This window comes from Pseudophryne corroboree, chromosome 5 (genome assembly GCF_028390025.1).
Source record: "Pseudophryne corroboree isolate aPseCor3 chromosome 5, aPseCor3.hap2, whole genome shotgun sequence".
NCBI classification, from domain to species: Eukaryota; Metazoa; Chordata; class Amphibia; order Anura; family Myobatrachidae; genus Pseudophryne; species Pseudophryne corroboree.
The window spans coordinates 130770791-130789140 of record NC_086448.1 but is presented as its reverse complement, the minus strand read 5'-3'; the positions used below and the strand labels follow the sequence as shown (position 1 = coordinate 130789140).

The 18350-nt window shown below is 42.6% G+C and overlaps 1 protein-coding gene across 1 annotated transcript; it reads right to left on the bottom strand.

Moving 5' to 3' along the window:
* Window positions 1-312: 312 nt before the first annotated feature.
* On the bottom strand, window positions 313-15953 carry LOC134927367 (protein QNR-71-like). The gene is made up of 11 exons (XM_063921722.1): window positions 15848-15953; window positions 4866-5018; window positions 4139-4282; window positions 3897-4061; window positions 3274-3432; window positions 2643-2990; window positions 2414-2575; window positions 2236-2338; window positions 1956-2161; window positions 1269-1368; window positions 313-1081 (listed from the first exon to the last, which is right to left on the bottom strand). Exons 1-11 carry the CDS (start codon window positions 15918-15920, stop codon window positions 931-933), a joined length of 1764 nt encoding a protein of 587 aa, XP_063777792.1. The 5' UTR covers window positions 15921-15953; the 3' UTR covers window positions 313-930.
* Window positions 15954-18350: the final 2397 nt, after the last annotated feature.

Genomic DNA, 18350 nt, shown 5'->3' with positions numbered 1-18350 from the left:
TAAAAAAAAAAAAAAAAAAAAGTAGGCTCCTAACTACCATGTCACAGGCTGTTTGAGGGAAAAAAATAAAATAAGTCAGCTAGGAGCAGATTGTCTGGTACTTTATCTCCGTCCACTTTTTCAGTCCAAGTCTTAGTAAATAGACCCCTTAAGTTACAGGGAGGCAGACGGCCAAGATGCATTCTGTCGAGAACTACCAATGTGTGATCCGAGGTATTAGTCCTCAACCAGCATTATATTATCTGAGTGAGGTCACTGTATATTAAACGTCAACTGCATTTTAACACTAGTTACACAGTTCAGAACACAGGATTCTAGGGCAAACATTTTCTTTATTAGATAAGGTGCAGTTGCTAAAGCACAGCAGTTAGGCTCCACACTAGTCACCCAGGACATACATTAAGTTGCAGTTATAGCAAGTCATTTAGACTCTACTTACAAAACAGTCAAAGGTTGATGAGTTAAGTCAATGCACAGATACACTGGTATAGCTGGCAAAGAAATCAGTTTACTAGTGGTTTGTACCATCATAAGCTACTGGAAAGTTACATATCAACACACAGGATTGTGCATCTCTAATGGTGGGGCAAGTTACATTGGTACCTCCAAGCTAATAATTGCACGAGCCCCATTTCAATTAGTATTCACTTTAGAACCACTGGCCATCCCACATAACAGTACCGTTTAGCCTCAGTGTAATATACAGTATCAAGCCAGTGACAGTAGGTAGATCCCTTCCCCAGTATGTACTCTACAGCCACCCCCAGACCCTTCAAGCTGCTACCAGTCTCCTAGATTTGAAATGCAAACCTTTTTACTGGAACTCTGGTCTTACAGGTCAATGAGAAGCTTTAGATATTAAATCACTTTCATACAGATCCCAGCTATTAGAATGCCGGGATAGTCAGTCTAACATAGGTAGGCACAGAGTTATATTATTCCAGCCTTGCTCTTTAGAAGAGGTTCATGCTCATGGTTTCCTTGAAAGAGAACGTTTTTGATCTGGCTGAAGTACACTTTTATCCCTTGTCCACCACTTTGGTCTGCAGCATTCTCAATGGGTCTGTATGGCTTGTATTTCCTGGGGGAAAAGTTTAGACATTCAGAAAAAATAACCTGTTTGAAGTATCAGACGTGACTGGGCAGGAGGGTATAACCACACACACACTTAAGATTGCATTTAGAACATGTTGATGCTCATTGCTCACTAGTGAAAGCAGTCACACCCCCCCCCTCCCAAATATAAATTGGATTTGGAGAGCACTCACTTGTAAAGAAGGACACCAGTCACTGCAATAATAACTGCAGCAAGGGCAATCAACCCTAGATGAACCAGCACTGCCTTCACATATGTGGTAGTTCCAGCCTCTACAGAAGTAAGTAGGAAAAAATCTATTTATTTTTTTTTTTAAGTATAAAAATTATTCTAACACCAAGGTCTTCAAATGAAGAGAACAAACAAGTTTAGCCATAAACCCCAGTACTAGAGACAAAACCACCTGTGCTGTAGTGAGTGGAAAAGGAATTCTATATTGCACATATACACCCCTCCATCTGGAAAAATAACAGCATCATTTCATTTTAATAGGGAACTTTTTGGATAAGAGCTGTACTTTCAGAATGGATACAAAGGTGACCCAGCAAGAGATTTCACCTGTGCATGGTTAGATTGTGAAAACATGAACTGTTTGAGAACACCATTTCTCAGTTAACACCCTCGATTTGTACTTTAACAAATTAAAATTCTCCTTTTGACCACATTATAGCATCCATGTGTATAAGGGGGAACCCCAGATACCAGAAAAGCACACCAGTCCTGCAATGTCAGCACCTGTTCTTGCTTTACTCAGTTCTGTTACTGAAAGTATTGTGTCTGATGCTCAGAATATTAAAGCTTACTGTAGAGGATCTGTATTTTCAAGTTTGGTTGTATACACATTGTAGACTTTACTCACCTCCCTCTATAGAGACCAGTGTACTAGCAAGAGCCAGACTTGCATCATCACTCAGTGTAATATTCACACAGTAGGATCCTGGTTCTACAAAGGCTCTGCGTAGGGTCACCAAGCATTGGTCAGAAGCTGGAACTTCTTCACAGATCATGTCCTGAGGAACCATGCACGTAGAATCTGACACAATTGTGCAGGCATCTGTAGGCAGGCTGGAAGGAAAGCTGGATATTAATTTGGTTTTTCCAGACTTATAAAGTCTGTCTCACATCAAACCAACACTCACCTTCCTTGGCAAGACACTATGAAGTCCATCAGAGAGTTTACAGTCTGAGCGGTAGACACTTTGACACTTGTCATTTCAACAATGCTCACCTGCAGGATGCCATCTAGGAGTAAGAAGGGAAGTCTAAGCTTGGGCTCTTATTGGAGCCAGCGAGAGCCAGTGGCTTGTTACAACCTACCTACAACTGTAATTTTGGTGTTGTAGTGACCATATCTGTAGATAAAGCAGCCAGGAACAGGAGTAGAATGTATTGTGGTTGTATGAGCAGTGGTAACATTAGGTCTTTCAGTGGTTAGTGGGGCAGTTTCAGCTTCAAATGATGGCAAATCTGTTGAATTATCTGTAAATCAGAGAAACATTAATACTCTGGTAGTAGAGGGTATGTGTTTAGTGACATTACAACTTACCAGTTGTATTTGCAGTGGTGAAAGAATTGGTGGTTGTTGGTAGATACGTCGTAGGAACTGGAGTAGGAGTAACAGGCTGACAGGGTCCAGGAATGGCTGCTTTGATGGTCAGGTTCAGACTAAAGTTCCCGTGTGTGGTGTATGTGTGACTAGACAGCGGGTTATTGGAAACAGAGGAGCCATTCCCATCACCATAGTCCCAGTCAAAGGACACTACAGCCTTCTTGAGGTAATTGCTTGGATCATGGATTTTGATGTCAAATTTAATTGGAGAATCCTTAATGTAGATGTTGTCTGAGGAATTCTTATCATTAGTTTGGGAGATGTTCACATAGAATGGAATTTGATCTGGAATATGCAAACACAAAAATCAACCTTTCCATTTGTCAAGAATTAGCCATTATGCAGAGCCGTAGTCAAGCATGTTGCAGCTTTGTCAATACACCGGTTCAGGATAACACTCAAGATGCTCAAGGACCATTAAACTAGTCAGCAGACCCTACATTAGGACCTTAAAGACATTGACTACAGCCAAGTGCCAATTATCAATGCTTAGTAGATATTGGCTGGAAGGTGCTCAAGCATCAGATTGCTTCTTTGTAAGCAACACCAAGTATATACCCAGACTTACCTGTTACAATGTATATACCACTTGCTTTGGTAACAGGATAATGTCTTTGATGCCCTCTTCTGAAGACTGACACTTCAATCATCTGTGTGCCAGCTGTGATGTTTGTAGTGTTCAATGACAGAAGGGCAGAAGATCTCCCAATTTGTGTATAGTACTGACCTGGGTGTAGAAATGGTATGTCAAATAAGGTCTCACATAACTGCTACCACTCTGAAGTATTTAAACACCCTTTGCATAGTTAAGGTTTTATACTCTTGCTTTAGTCCTCCTATGAAGGGAGGATCATATAACAGATCTTACATATTTTTATATTATACCCATAATACAACCCATCTATCCATTGGATTCAAATGCAAACCAAGCTACTGACATTTCACTTTTGCCAAATTTATTTCCATTTTACCAAGTGTTGATTCTACCAAGTCAAGTTTCATAGCTAAAGTGGGTCTTCGACAGCAATGGACTAAGATTTACCTTGTGTCTTCCCATACATCTATGAAGTCCAAAAATAAGCAAACACCATTTTATTTATTTTAAACCACTCTCCTGACAAGATACTTGTGAAGCAACATAGTCTTTTAGTGCCCACATAGACCGGTAGAGGCGATAGACTTTATACCCACCCATTGTTGAGAAGACGTAAATGAAGTTATTCCACCTCCAGTCATGGCGATGTGGGAGTGGTCTTCCATCTGGATATTTGTTGACAAAACTGCAGTTTCCTTCATCACAGAAGTCTAGCCACTTGGTCCAGTTATAAACATACTGGTCTTGATAACTGGAGGAAGCTAAAAAGGTAGACATGTTAGAGCCGCACACATGGGCCTTCTGGCACTCCATTCTACAGGTGTAGAATTACATTTACCATTTCCACATCCTCTTTCATAGACGATATCCCCATCTTCATTTTCTTTTTGACACCTGGGAAACGTCAGAGTAACAGCAAATGTAACATTCGACCCTATCAGCGCAGGGCTGTCACTGGTCAGGATTGCCAACACTTTGCCACCTAAATAAAAACCACAATAGAGGTCAAGTTACAAAAGCAGTTTTCTGCAGTGATTCTTTGGTAGTGTTAAGTCCAGTACAGCAAAATTATAAGGGCATTTGTGTCCTTTAGTTCAAAACATTCTCTTGGATGCAAACACAGATACTGATAGTTTGTTCCATGATCAGCAAATACCTAGTTGGTATTAGTACCTTGTCAAAACCAACCAAAACCCCAGCACAGAAGTCCGATACAAAGGGGTACCCAAGCTCAATTGCTTTAGCAACAGTAAATTTTGCCTATGTGGAATTCTCTGAACAGCCTGTAGAAAAGTAAGCTTAGGAGACCTGGCAGATGCAGTGTATAGTCTTAGCTAGTCAGCCAGTTTTCCAGAAACCTGCTGGCTACCAGCATCAGCACCAGAAAGAATTTCCCATTTGCTTTCATTAAAAACAATGAAATAGCCATGGTAATATTTGGGCAATGTGGCATTTAGTAAACCATACTATTACATTTCTAGCAGTTATTTGTAGAGCTGAAGGTCTAGATGTGATAAGTTTACATACTAATTGGCACTTCTAAAGATGTAAACCAAAGTTATTACCTCTCCAGCAGTTCTCCCATCTGACATCATTAATCTTCCAGGCAGGATAGAGCTTCTCATCCCACGGACTGCTGTCAGGAAACCAGCCATGTATCTGGTTATGGTGGCCTTCCTTGCCTGATCTCCTTCCAAATTCCATCACATCCTGAAATCCTGTTAGGGTGCATATCTAGCATTAGTACAGTATGATGGTCCAACCTGGTTATTTAAAGTTTAATATTTCTCCTCACCCAAAATGTGGACAACCTGCCTTTAAATGATGTCCCTCTCCAGATAGCTAGTATATCGGCTTGTACAAGTCCTTCCTGGGCAAGACTAAGTTTGCACAACACACAATGGAAGGATGGTGTATAAGATTTAACTTTCCAACAGCTGCAGGTGGTCATACAAAAACTATTCTGAGTCTACAGGTTTTCTATATAATGGAAAGATGAATGCTTCAAGTTCTTCCTATGAATTACTAAAGCTACATGTAAGTCATTCTCCAAAAGGATGTCTTTAGTAAAGTCTTAACCATTAACTCGGGTCAGCTGATTAGCAGCAAGTCAGAACATGGCAGCAGCTTTCTAGCTCCAAAAACTAGTGATTGCAAAAACCACACACCTTTTTCAAGCATCCCTATCACAATCCAATTCTCCCCACTTCTAGGTTTATAATACAGCCAAGTAGGCATGGTTTTACTAGAATAGGTGTTTGGAGATTTACCAGAGTTTGGCATTCTTGCCTTTCAATAACAGAAGTGTAAAAAATATACCAATTACTTATGACTGTAGTGTCCACATCACTTCCCTTCCTTATTACAGAAGGAAGCACTTTGCATCTTTACAAGGGAAAGCCAGAGTTACTTTAAGCTCACACATCAGAACCAGGATGCAGTCATGATGTAGACAGTAGACATTGTGGAAAGATCAATGTTAAACATGTCAGTATCTCCAGAATGTTGACCTGTTAAGCATTCTGCATGGTCCAGAAACAGAGGGTTGGGCTACATGAGGGGAGAGTTAGTCACTGACCACCAGTTAGTACTGTTGTACCAGCTGGACTTGGGAGATACAGCTGGAGCCACTGGACCAGGCAAGTCACTACTGAGCCCCCAGAGATGTTTTGTCAACATTCTAAACATGTCAACATTTCATGACGAGTTTGGACATGATGAATAATGAATTTAGTTGATTTGGACATGTCAACATCCTCAGGTCATTATGGATGTTGACAAAATATACCTCACTTTACAAGAGCAGTCAGTTGGACTAGTTGCACCAACATCCTAGATGGGAAATTAGTTTTAATTAAGTTACCACGAGGATATTACATGTTAAAGGGGGTTTAGTATGTTGGACTGCTGAACAGGATGCCAGTGGTCACAACAGATGCTGGCATCCCAATCATTGAAATGCCAATAGGGGTGGAGGCAGTGGAGTCACAAGGCTGGTGTACGATGCCAGGAAGGGGTGACAGCACACTGTGGGCTCCTCCACAGTGACAGGAGCCAGGTGCTGCAGTGTGAAAGTCTGCTACAGCACCCGGCTCCTGTCAGAAGAGGAGCCGACAGCGCTGCAGACAGTCTCCAGGGGCAGCACAGCATCTCTGGAGATGCTGGACACACCCCTGGAGTGACAGCCCCGCGAGGCCATGCCACCTTTGTTAGTGACCATGCCCCCTGGCACACTGATATGAAGGGTGCGCACCGGGTGTCACCACACCCAGTGACGCCTCTGGGTGGAGGCAAGTACGTTACCCCCTAACCCTCCCTGGTGGTGCCTAAACCTACCCCCCACCTCCTTGCAGACTAATGCACCCCCCCCACCCCCCTTTATTCCTAAAAATAACCTCCCCCAGTGGTGGCTAACCCTAGCCCCCCGGTGGCACCTAAACCTAACCTCCCCGCTATACTTAATTGGGATCCTGCAGCTGGCATCTTAACGACATCCCTGTTAAAGCTATTTGTTCTTAAATTGGATGCATTTGACTTAAGTCATACGAGACTAAAAGCCAGATACAAAAAACAAAAACAAAAAAACCCAGCTATTTTAACTGGATTTGTTATCCTTTATATATCTGTAGTAACAGCACCCAAGCAGCCATAATGGAAATGGTTACCAGCTTAACCCTTAGAGTTAGTAAGAAAATAGTGTCCGTTAAAAAAAACAAAAAAACCCCATCAACTTTTGAAGGAAATGTTTTTTTTAGCACATTATGCTGTACAGCAGGGCTGGCCAAACCGGTCCTTGAGATCTACCAACAGTTCATGTTTTCCAGGCCTCCTGGAGATCTGTAGAATTGTCAGTTAGGAATGAATGCAGCACATCTTAATTAGTAATGACTACACCTGTGCACCAGCTAGGTGGTCTGGAAAATGTGAACTGTTGGTAGATCTCGAGGACCGGTTTGGCCAGCCCTGCTGTACAGTATACACATGCGAATGTTGTGCCACTAATTATCCAATTAATGCAGAAACTAGATATAAAACCCATTGTTACATACGCAACCATCTTCAGCATCTACTCAGCTGACCACTACTAAAGCTAATTACAATGTGACAGTACAGCCCCTAAGGATTTAATTGATTTTTCTTGGAACTAGACTACGAATAAAACCATTCCACACCAGATCCTAGAACAGCCATGGTATGTTGGGCAAGGTCCTGGAATGGTCAATAGCAGTGGCCATTTAAATGCAGATTCATCCACTACTGACCCACTCAAGAATGGATTCAAGTGTAAAACACTTACCCAAAGGAAGTGTTACAAAAATTAACATATCAGTGACCAACTCAGGACATTGCTATTAAGGAGTCTAAACTTGGACAATTAGCTGCAGTGGTACTTGTAGATGTCCATTTTACTCACTGTATGGATGCTTCCATTAATGCTCCAGAATCTTGGGGTAAGACTATTAACATACAGGGGAGATTCATTAAGCCTCTATGAGTTACCCATAGCATCCAGTTAATTTCTGATCTCAGACTGCTAGGTTCTTCCTCACATTACCTCTTGATGCTTGATACATCTCCACAAACAGTTTTACTACTGTAACTTAAAAAGTTTGGGAGTTCATTTATGGGTATATTTAACATAGTTATAAAAAAAAAATATATATATATATTCAGTTGCAGTACAGCACAAATTTCAAATAGGGGAGCCACAACAACTGCCACCCAAAAGATTGCCAACTGGGACTCCCTGGCAGTTTGTTTGGCTCCACTATTTAAATTTTGGGCTGTGCCATCATTGGAAAATATATTTATCTTTTGAACTAGAGAATTATGTTTATTGATACTGTAAAGACATTTGATAAACTTGTGGAAGTAATTAAGATTTGTCAAGACAAATAAATACTTTGTCAGATAAAAGAGATCAGTTTTGTGGATTGTGATGAGATTATGGTCGAAAGCAGGAATGGATACATTTTAAACAGCTTACTCATTGGCATAGTGCATGTTATTTTAGGTTTGTAAGCTGGGTACACACTGGAGCGATGTTCCAAAATTCAGTTTTGGCTTACATTGCAGGATTGTGTGCTCCCGTGAACACTTGCGACAGTCACTAGCATCCTTGTTTATGCTAAAAGGACAGAACATGATCGTTCCAACCTTCATTAACATCGCTGCAGTGTGTACAGGCAATCTGGGTTGATTAATTCAGATTTCAGAACAAATTCCCATTGGGGACTCATTTCAGCTCGCAGGTTCCTGATGTGCGAGCTAAAGTGTGCGATAAGTTGGCACTTTGGGGCTCCCAAACTCCTGTTTTGGCACCAAAGCAGTTTAGCCGCTTTGCGTGTCTAAACCCAATACTAATGGGTGTGCACATAGCATGCACACCCAAGGAGGGGGTAGGGAGGGAAGGGAACATTGAATTGATCCAGTGGACTCCCAATACATTTGGGCTCCCACTAAACTGAATTCCACCTGTAGATAAGTTGTCCCTAGAGACCAGTTTCTAGCTATAATTTATTGTACATTCTATGAAATAGCAAGGACTTGGCTGGTTGCTATAAGCAACCACTGTACTTTCCCTCCAAAGATCAGATATCTTCCCAATGTTTGGCAGGCAATTTGAGACCACCACCCTGCTGCTTTGCATGAAGATTCTATATAGGTGCAGATACATCCAGGTTATGGGGGGGCGGGCAATTCAGTTACTGCTGAATGAATACACCCTACAGCAGCAGGATCTCACTTAAGTGTTCACTACTCCATAGGGTAGAAAGCACTTTTAGGCAAGAGGGGGGGGGGGGGCAAATCAGCTGCTGTCAGCATTTTAACACCGTGGCAACAGCAATTTGTGTAGAATTCAATTCCCCCTTAGTCTTGTTAGTTGTGGATTTTATGTTTCTATAAAATATGTGGGGGAGGGAACCATCTTCATAAGGCATTTGTGCTTCCAAGCAGGGATTAGCCAGTATTCTGAGCAGAGATACAGAACAGGGTAAACAGACTAACAGAACAAATAGTGGTACCACATCAAAGGATAATAGGCTGAGCTAGTGGACCCAATAGAAGGTGGATTTTGAAAGGGAAGGTATGGGGGTATTAGAGGTAAATTACCAGCCAATCTGCTCCTAACTGCCATGTTACAGGCTGTATTTGAGAAGTGACAGGAGCCAATTGGCTGGTACTTTATCACCACGGCTTAGTAAATAGACCCCTTAATCTCTCCAAGTCTTGTCCCTAATATTAGAACCTTTAGCAGAGGTTGGGGTTGATAAGTTAGTTGCCAATCCAAGAGTTATTGCATCAATTATTCAGCCATGATCTTGTGGAAGAGTCCCCTAGGCTGCTCTGGCAAACCCATACTGATACATTGTTTCCAACAGAGTACCCATAAGAACTACCAAACACTTTGGGGAATGTTCTTGGAGGAGAAGTAGAATTTCCAAGTTAGAGTAGCTGACCATAAATTACACAGTAGCACAAAAAAAAAAAAAAAAAAACCACAGAGTGTTACATTTGGATTGTGGAGACCTGCCTTGTAGATCTTATTAAGGAAGTCTTTTGCATGGAGCATGAACTTGAGCAATGCTGTAAAGTCTCCAATTAATCAAATGCACTACATCAAGGTCAAGATATGAAGCTCATTGATGCTTTACCAGCAAGTCCTGAAAAGAGGCTTGTACCCTTATTGCACCCATCACTGTACAGTTCTGCAAGGTTCCCAGCACCACATAACATTTTGGGGTCTATTTACCAAGCCTTGGATGGAGATAAAGGGGACGAAGATAAAGTAATCTCCTCCTAACTCATTTTTCAAACATGACAGTTGGAAGTTGATCGGCTGGTAATTTATCTCCATCCACTTTCTCTCTGTCCAAGGCTTAGTAAATAGGCCCCTCTGTTATCAAGAGATTCCTCTTTGATACAGTGGAATACTATTTTGTACCCTTCGTTAATGATCTTGGTAACATCACTGATACTATGGCTCATCTTCTTGCTACCAATAAAGTCAGGCTGTCTGAATGGCATATGAACTACATCCCATCTGAATGTAGTCACACCAACCTTATGAAAATGCATGTTTGGCAGATAACCCCACAACCCCCAATTAGATGAAGGTTCTGTTTGTTTGTTTGTTTTTTTAAATGCCACCCATAGGGCTCTGGCAGCTACTGCTAGACACTTCTGTATGAGGAACTGCCATCCAGAGAAGCAGCATCAAAACACCGATATTTTTGTAACCATGGTCTGCTTTAATCTTGTATCCTTACAAGTATTTAACAGTGTTTGAGACCGAAGCCATAGTCACACTGGGTGGTCTAGTAGTATCTGTCCATAGAGCAGACCTCCATTTTCTAGTGTCAAACTTGTCTTTGTTGACAGGCCAGCTAAAGCAGCATCAGTTAGGGGCACTCCAGGCCCTTTAGAATGTTTTCCACCCTGAAAGTGGAGTTTCTTAAAGTTAGACTGCCATTTATCCACATTATATATTAATGCATCTGTTAAAGACTGCATGATTTTTTCTCTTTGAGGATGGCTAAAAAGTACATCAGCTATCCCAATTTATTGTTACACTACTTAAAAGGTTAACAGTATATACTGTAGGGGTACATGTACTAAGCAGTTGAATTTCAGAACCCTCAATTCTTGCAGATGTTGCCTTCCAGATTTAGATGGGCAAAAATGATTAGTGCAAAACAAGCCTGAGTTGCCTTTACAATTGACTGCCCAAAAAAAATAAAAAAAAATTATATTATATTATAATATATATATATATATATAAATTAAATTTGCTTAATCACTTAGTGGTATATTTAGTATTTACTGTTCTCTCAGATTGACAGCCAATTAAATTTAGTAGGAGGAGAACCCAATTCAATAGCACCTGGGAGACCTAGCTTTCATTTAGCCATACCCCATCTCATAACAATTTCCTAAATATGTTAAGATAACAGCATAAGAGTTTAATGGGCCCTACACACTAGCCAATTACTCTGAAAGATCGGAACAGAGCCGGCCATAGGCATAGGCAAACTAGGCAATTGCCTAGGGCATTTGATATGCATAGGGGCATCAGCAGCTTCTGCTGATTAAAATGATATGCAGCATGCCTATATTCTGTGTGTAGCATTTCATATACAGATACAGCCACTGTCTCACACAGTATATAGGCATGCTGCATATCATTTTAATCAACAGAAGCTGCTTGTGCATCCTAGCCACATTGCAATGCAAATAAGATGCATTTTCATTAAAAAAATGTGCCTGACGTTAGCATTGAGGCAAGATTCATGAGGACACATCTGTATTCAAGCAGAGGCAGAGGTCACAGTGTTAGTGGCAGTGTGAGTGCTGTGTGCATGTGAGTAGGTTGGTTGTGCAGTAGTGTTTGGAATATGTGTAAGGAGCATTATGTGTGTCATGTAAAAATGCATTAATAATGTGCAACATATGTGTAAGGGGAACTGTGTGTCATTATGTGTATAAGGGCATTAATAATGTACGGCATATGTGTAACAGGGTAATACTGTATGTGTGTCATGTGTTTAGGGGCACTAATAATGTGCAGCAAATGTGTAGGGGGCACTGTGTGTGTCATTATGTGTATAAGGGCATTAATAATGTGCGGCATATGTGTAAGGGACATTACGTGTAAAAGGGCATTAATAAAGGTTGTCATAATGTGTAAGGCACATTATGTTTATAAGGACATTAATAATGTGCCTCATATGTGTAAGGGGCATTACTGTGTGGCATTATGTGTATAAGGTGCTCTACTATGTGGCGTTGCATATAGAAAGGGCACTACTGTGTCGTCTAATGTAAATAAAGAGCAATAAGGTGTGGTGTAATGTGAATAAGGAGCAATTCAGTGTGATGTACTGTGAATAAGGGGCTCTACTTTGAGGAGTAATGTTTATAAGGTAAAGTGATACTACTGTGGGATATAATATGAATTATGGACACTATCGCATGATCAAATGCGAATAAAGTTGCAGTACTGTGTGGCGTAATTGCAATTGGTGTTACTATTGTGTGGCCATGCCCCTTGCCAGCAAAAAAACACCCCTTTTTGGGCTGTGCGCCAAATGTGCGAACTGTTCCTATTTAAAATATACGGGGTACAAACCCCAAAATAAGGACTGCTATGGATGAGGGGTGATGGTGCTGGGAAAGAGGTGCAAGGTCAGAGGCGGAACCAGCGGTGGTGCTAGGGGGCACCAGCCAAAATCTTGCCTAGGGCATCATATTGGCTAGGGCCGGCTCTGGATCGGAAACAATGTCGTTCATTAATGAACGAGATTATTCATATCTTTCAGTGTGTATGCACCAACGATGAACGATTTGCAGCCTCACCAATATGGACAGCATCGTCCATATTAGCATGCAGGGCTACGGGGCTGGGTGAAGAAACTTCACTCTGCCTGTCACGGCATCCGTCGGCCAGTGCGTAGGAGCTACAGATCAGGGAAATTCCACCAACAATTCTGAAGCCAGCCACATAAGGTCTTGGTTTAATGGTTAGATTATGTTGCTATTTAGGAGTGAACCAATGCAATCATTTCAAAGCTAGCTGTGAAGCCCCTCACCACATACATAAGGGTCATTATCATGGCTATCATTAGCCATTAAACTTATACAACGATTAACTTGAGTGGTTTCCACCAACAACCAGATATTGCTGCGTTTATGCCGCACTAGAGAAGTTACAGAAATTTATCGCTGTGGGCACCAAAACCCCATCTACAGTAACACAATAGTTACATGTCCCATTGATAAAGTATTTATCAAGATCACATGCAGATACCACAGGATTTCAGATGGGCATCAGCTCAATTAGCAAGTTCCATTAACCAATGACTTTTACAACATTAAAAATACATTAAGTAATAAAGTGTAACCGGTATCCGGACTCCAGGTCGACAGCACAAAGGTCGACGCAGATTGGTCGACATGGACAAAAGGTCGACATGAGTTTCACGATTTTTTTTCTTTTTTTGTGAACCTTTTCATACTTAACGATCCACGTGGACTACGATTGGAATGGTAAAGTGTGCAGAGCGAAGCGGTAGCGGAGCAAAGGCACCATGCCCGAAGCATGGCGAGCGAAGCGAGCCATGTGAGGGGACGCGGTGCACTAATTGGGGTTCCCGGTCACTCTACGAAGATAACGACACCAAAAAAACATAAAAAACTCATGTCGACCTTTTGTCCATGTCGACCAATTGGCGTCGACCCTCAGTCCCAGACCCAGTGTAACCATCCATAAGTTACACCTGTTAAAGAGTATTGTTAAGGAGTCGGGAGAATGGCCATACTGGTTCAAGCTGATAGAAAGGAGTGTAACTCACACTACACATCAGTGGCACGCAGAAGACAACTGAATGCCCTGCCAACCTTTGAAATGGATGGGCTACAGCTAGGGTTGCCACCTCATCCCTTTAATTCTGGGCACATTAATTACACTGTGGCAGATTAAAACCAGGTGAAATTACATCTTTAAGTCAGCCAACCACAGAACCAGTAATTAATACGCGTCCAGAATTAAGGGATGAGGCAACAACCTGACAGCAGCCAGAGCCAGCCCTAGGCATAGGAAAACTAGGCAAATGCCTAGGGCATTTGGCATGCCATGGGGCACAAGCAGCTTCTGCTGATTAAAAGGGTTCACTACGATATGCCGGCGGTCGGGCTCCCGGCGACCAGCATACCGGCGCCTGGAGCCCGACCGCCGGCTTACCAACACTGTGGCGGGCGCAAATGAGCCCCTTGCAGGCTCGCCACGCTACGGGCACGGTGGCGCACCACACTATTTTATTCTCCCTCCAGGGGGGTCGTGGACCCCCACGAGGGAGAATAAGTGTCGGTATGCCAGCTGTCGGGATCCCGGCGCCGGTATACTGTGCGCCGGGATCCCGTCAGTCGGCATACTGAAGACCACCCGATTAAAATTTTATGCAGCATGCCTACATTCTGTGAGTGACTATCTGCACACGAAATGCTACATTACAGTGTATTCCTGGAAATCACTGAAATGCAGCATTTCGTGTGCAGATACAGTCACACACAGAATATAGGCATGCCGCATGTCATTTTAATCAGAAGCTGCTTGTGCATCCTAGCCACATAGCAATGCAAAAAAGGTGCCCGATGTTAGCGATACCAGCTGACTCACGCAAGAAATCTCCTGCTGCATGGCATATTGAAGCAAGATGTACTGTATGTGGACACATCTGTATCCAAGCAGAGGCAGAGGACCGTGTTAGTGGCCATGTGAGTGCTGTGTGTGGGTGGATTGGTTGTGCAGTAGTGTTCGGAATATGTGTAAGGGGCATTGTGTGTCATGTGTATAAATGCATTAATGTGCGGCATATTTGTAAGGGACATTATGTGTGTCATTGTGTACAAGCAAATTAATTATGTGCAGCATGTGTATAAGGGCATTAATAAAGGTTGGCATAATGTGTAAGGCACATTAGGTTTATAAGGACATTTATAATGTGTGTCATTGTGTAAAGGGCATTACTGTGTGGTATTATGCGTAAAAATGCATTATTCGTGTGCCATTATGTGTATAAGGTGCTCTATGTGGCATAACATATAGAAAGGGTACTAATGTGTGGTCTAATGTGACTAAAGAGCAATATGGTATGACGTAATGTGAATAAGGGGCACTACTGTGAGGAGTAATGTATATAAGATAAAGTGGTACTACTGTGTGATGTAGCCTGAAGAAGGGACACCATCACATGATAAAAAAAAATGTGAATAAAGTTGCACTACTGTGTGTGTTGTAATTTGAATTAGTGGTACTGTTGTGTGGCCGTGCCCCTTCCCTTCCCGAGCTGTGCGCCAAATGCACACACTGTTCCCATTTAAAATGTAGGGGGACCAAAATGAGGACTGCTGTGGGTGAGGGGTGATGGTCCTGGAAGAGAGGTGCAGGGTCAGAGGTGGAACTAGTGGCAGTGCTAGGAGGCACCAGCCAAAATCTTGCCTGGGGCATCATATTGGTTAGGGCCAGCTGATAGCAGCAGAACCACATACCACACCGGTCATCTACAGCACATGTAGCCATGTCCCAAAGCCATCTGAGCATTAAACCTGGGACACTGGCTTTCTACACTGAACTGCTTCATCATTCTATCACAGCTATGGTTATGCTCAAATGTGGTAAAGCATTTTCAAGGCTTTTTTAGGCCAATAATTACACCTTTTAAATCAAGTGATTGTATCAGCATAATTGTGCTCACCAACATGAACAGTCTTATTCCACAGCAATACATTATGCAAAGCAATTTAAGTACAAGGCAAATACCACTGCCACAGTAATCACCAATAATCCCATCATGATGGGACTTGTAGTTCAACAGCTGTAGAACTAGAGGCTGCCTACCATCAGCTCTGATTTCAGAAAGCATTAAGACCAGAACATAACAAACCATTGGTAACCCTAGGCCAAAACAAGGAAATAAGAGTTTGCACAGCAAGAATAAAGCAACCACAACAGAAGTATAACTCACACATGCTAAACAGCCACACTCACGTTTTCCTGCCTGGATGCCAGGTATCAGGCAGATACTGATAACCACCAACCCTCCCAGCACTGCAACCTGCATCCTCAGCCCTGACAAGTAAGTGAGCAGCAGGGGGCTCAGAACCAGCATTTAAACTGGGCTCACAGCTGCAAGTAATGGAAATCAGCCCCCATGATCCCTCCTCCTGTTCTGAAAAGCCTGCAGGCCCATCATGTGATGGATTTAAGGAAGGATGCCTGACTTGATGCACAGGACCCAGCCTCCTGCTCATGTGCTTATGAGTCACTCAGATGAATCTCAAACTTTGACTGAGTTTCTAAAGTGTCAGGACTCAGCAGTGAAGAAAACTGTCTTCTTTATATACAGTAACAATTCACTTTTCAAATGTATGTTTGCATTAAAACTTGTATTACACTTAAAATATCTACACTCCGATGTTCAATAATCTCAACAGGTCATGTTTTCAGGATTCCCGTAAGCATACGCTGGGTCAGTAATAATTTGTTTTTACAGAGAGAATCCTTGCAGAGATGACCTGTTGGTGTAATTGAGGTAACTCGGATAAAGGGTCACACAAAAACAAAGCCTAAATCAAAGGTTTCTTTATATGAAAACTATAATTTAACCTAATAAATGTGATTTACATACTGTAAGGCTGAATGTCGTGGGTTCATCTATAATGGATGTGGGGTGCACACAGGCCCCTGCAGTAAGGGGGGCTCACACTGCACACCCTGCACTCATACATTTAACTTAACTCTCCAGGGTCCAGCATCGGTGCCGCAGAAATTACAAGGGAAAGAGCGCGGCCGCCATCTTTACAAAGGTCTGCGCAAGCGTATTACAGAAATCACCAGTATTATGGCGCAGTGCCAGAGTCTACTCGGCAACTGCACCAGTGAGAGTGGGGGCTTGCACAGAGACTGCAGATGGGCCCCTTCTCTCTTAAGTCACCCCTGGCTGATGCGAAGTTTGAACACAATAGCAATTACACTTCTGTTTGTCTACATGCAAAGCTGCATATATTGCGAATTGCGTACAAGTCTGTGCCACTAGCATGTACCTCACACATACTGTACGTCATATAACACTTATTTTGTCAGTGAAATATGTATATGTCACTAGCTATGAATAAAATGACTTATTATTGTTTGTTTATATACTGTAGCACTCACCATATTATGATACTTTGCTGTAAAGAGTATTTGGGATCACACACATCTGTCCCTGTCTCCACTGGAGTTTACCAGAGGTAAAAATAAGAGACAGTAAAGGATTCCACTATTTAGCAGAACAAAGTCAGTGTGTATATATACAATGTAGCCATAATTACCGGTCCATAACTAGGAGAGTGAGAGTGGTGCCGCCGCACAGGGTGCAGGTTCCTGGGGGCGGCATGATCACTGCCCCACTGCACCTGCATTTGGCTTACAGCAGGCATGTCCAAACTGCTGCCCTTCAGCTGTTGAGAAACTACACATCCCAGCATAACCTGACACAGCTTTAGCATTCTCTGACAGCAAAACTGTCAGGGCATGCTGGGATATGTAGTTTCACAACAGCTGGAGGGCCGCAGTTTGGACATGCCTGGCTTACAGGATGCCTGGAGTGGCGCCCTGTTGTGAAGATGTGTCTGGCAAGGGACACATTGGCTGGTGGTGCTGGGACTCGGTATCGGATCCCAGCACCGGTTGATGTAGTGCTGCGGTGTTTCAAATTTGTTGTAGCCAATTAGAGCTTGATATACTGTAGCGCCACCTCCTTGCTTCAGCTTTTATTAGCTGTCGAGAGTAGTGCAGGTTAGTTCAACAGTGGAGGGGGAGCAGTAAAGATGAAGAAGCAAAATGGCAGAAGGAAGATCACAGGTGCCAGAAAACAGGAGAGACAGCAGATAGAAGACTCATGGATGCCTAAATCCAGACGGCAAGGGGGCCTCTTGTGTAAGACTATATACTGGCTGAGTATTACATCCTTGGGCATAGATAGTTCGAGCATTAGGCCCAAGGGCTTAGTTAATTCGGGTACTAGGCCTGTGGGCAAATATAGGTGGATGCTAGGCTTGTGGCCAAGTATAGAAGGCTTGTTCGCATACTTGCTTGTGAGCAGCGGGTATGCCTTGCCGGCCCCCATGCCAAGCGACACCTGTTCCCACCAAGAACTATAGTTCCCGCCAAAAGGGCATTAAAGCCTTAACAAACACCTAGGTCTGGAAACAAATAGAAGTTACTGTATTACATGTGTGCCTGGTTGGCGAGAGTGTGGCGCACTTCAGGCCCTTGATATAATATGCCAAGTGATTTGAGTCCTTTGACCAAAGAATGGCTAAAGAAGAATACATTTAAAATTGGAATGACCAAGTCAAAGTCCTGACCTTAATCCAATCGAAATGTTGTGGAAGGACATGAAACGAGCAGTTCATGAGAGGAAACCCATCAACATAACAAACTTGAAGCTGTTTTGTACGGAGGAATGGGGTAAAATTCCTCAAAGTCGATGTTCAGGACTAATCAA

Coding starts and splice junctions, on each gene's coding strand:
- LOC134927367 (XM_063921722.1), bottom strand. CDS start 15,920: ATGCAGGTTGCAGTGCTGGGAGGGTTGGTGGTTATCAGTATCTGCCTG. Junction 3,433..3,896: donor TTACGTCTTCTCAACAATGG/GTGGGTATAAAG, acceptor TTCTACACCCAG/GTCAGTACTATACACAAATT. Junction 1,369..1,955: donor ACTGGTCTCTATAGAGGGAG/GTGAGTAAAGTC, acceptor TTACTTCTGTAG/AGGCTGGAACTACCACATAT.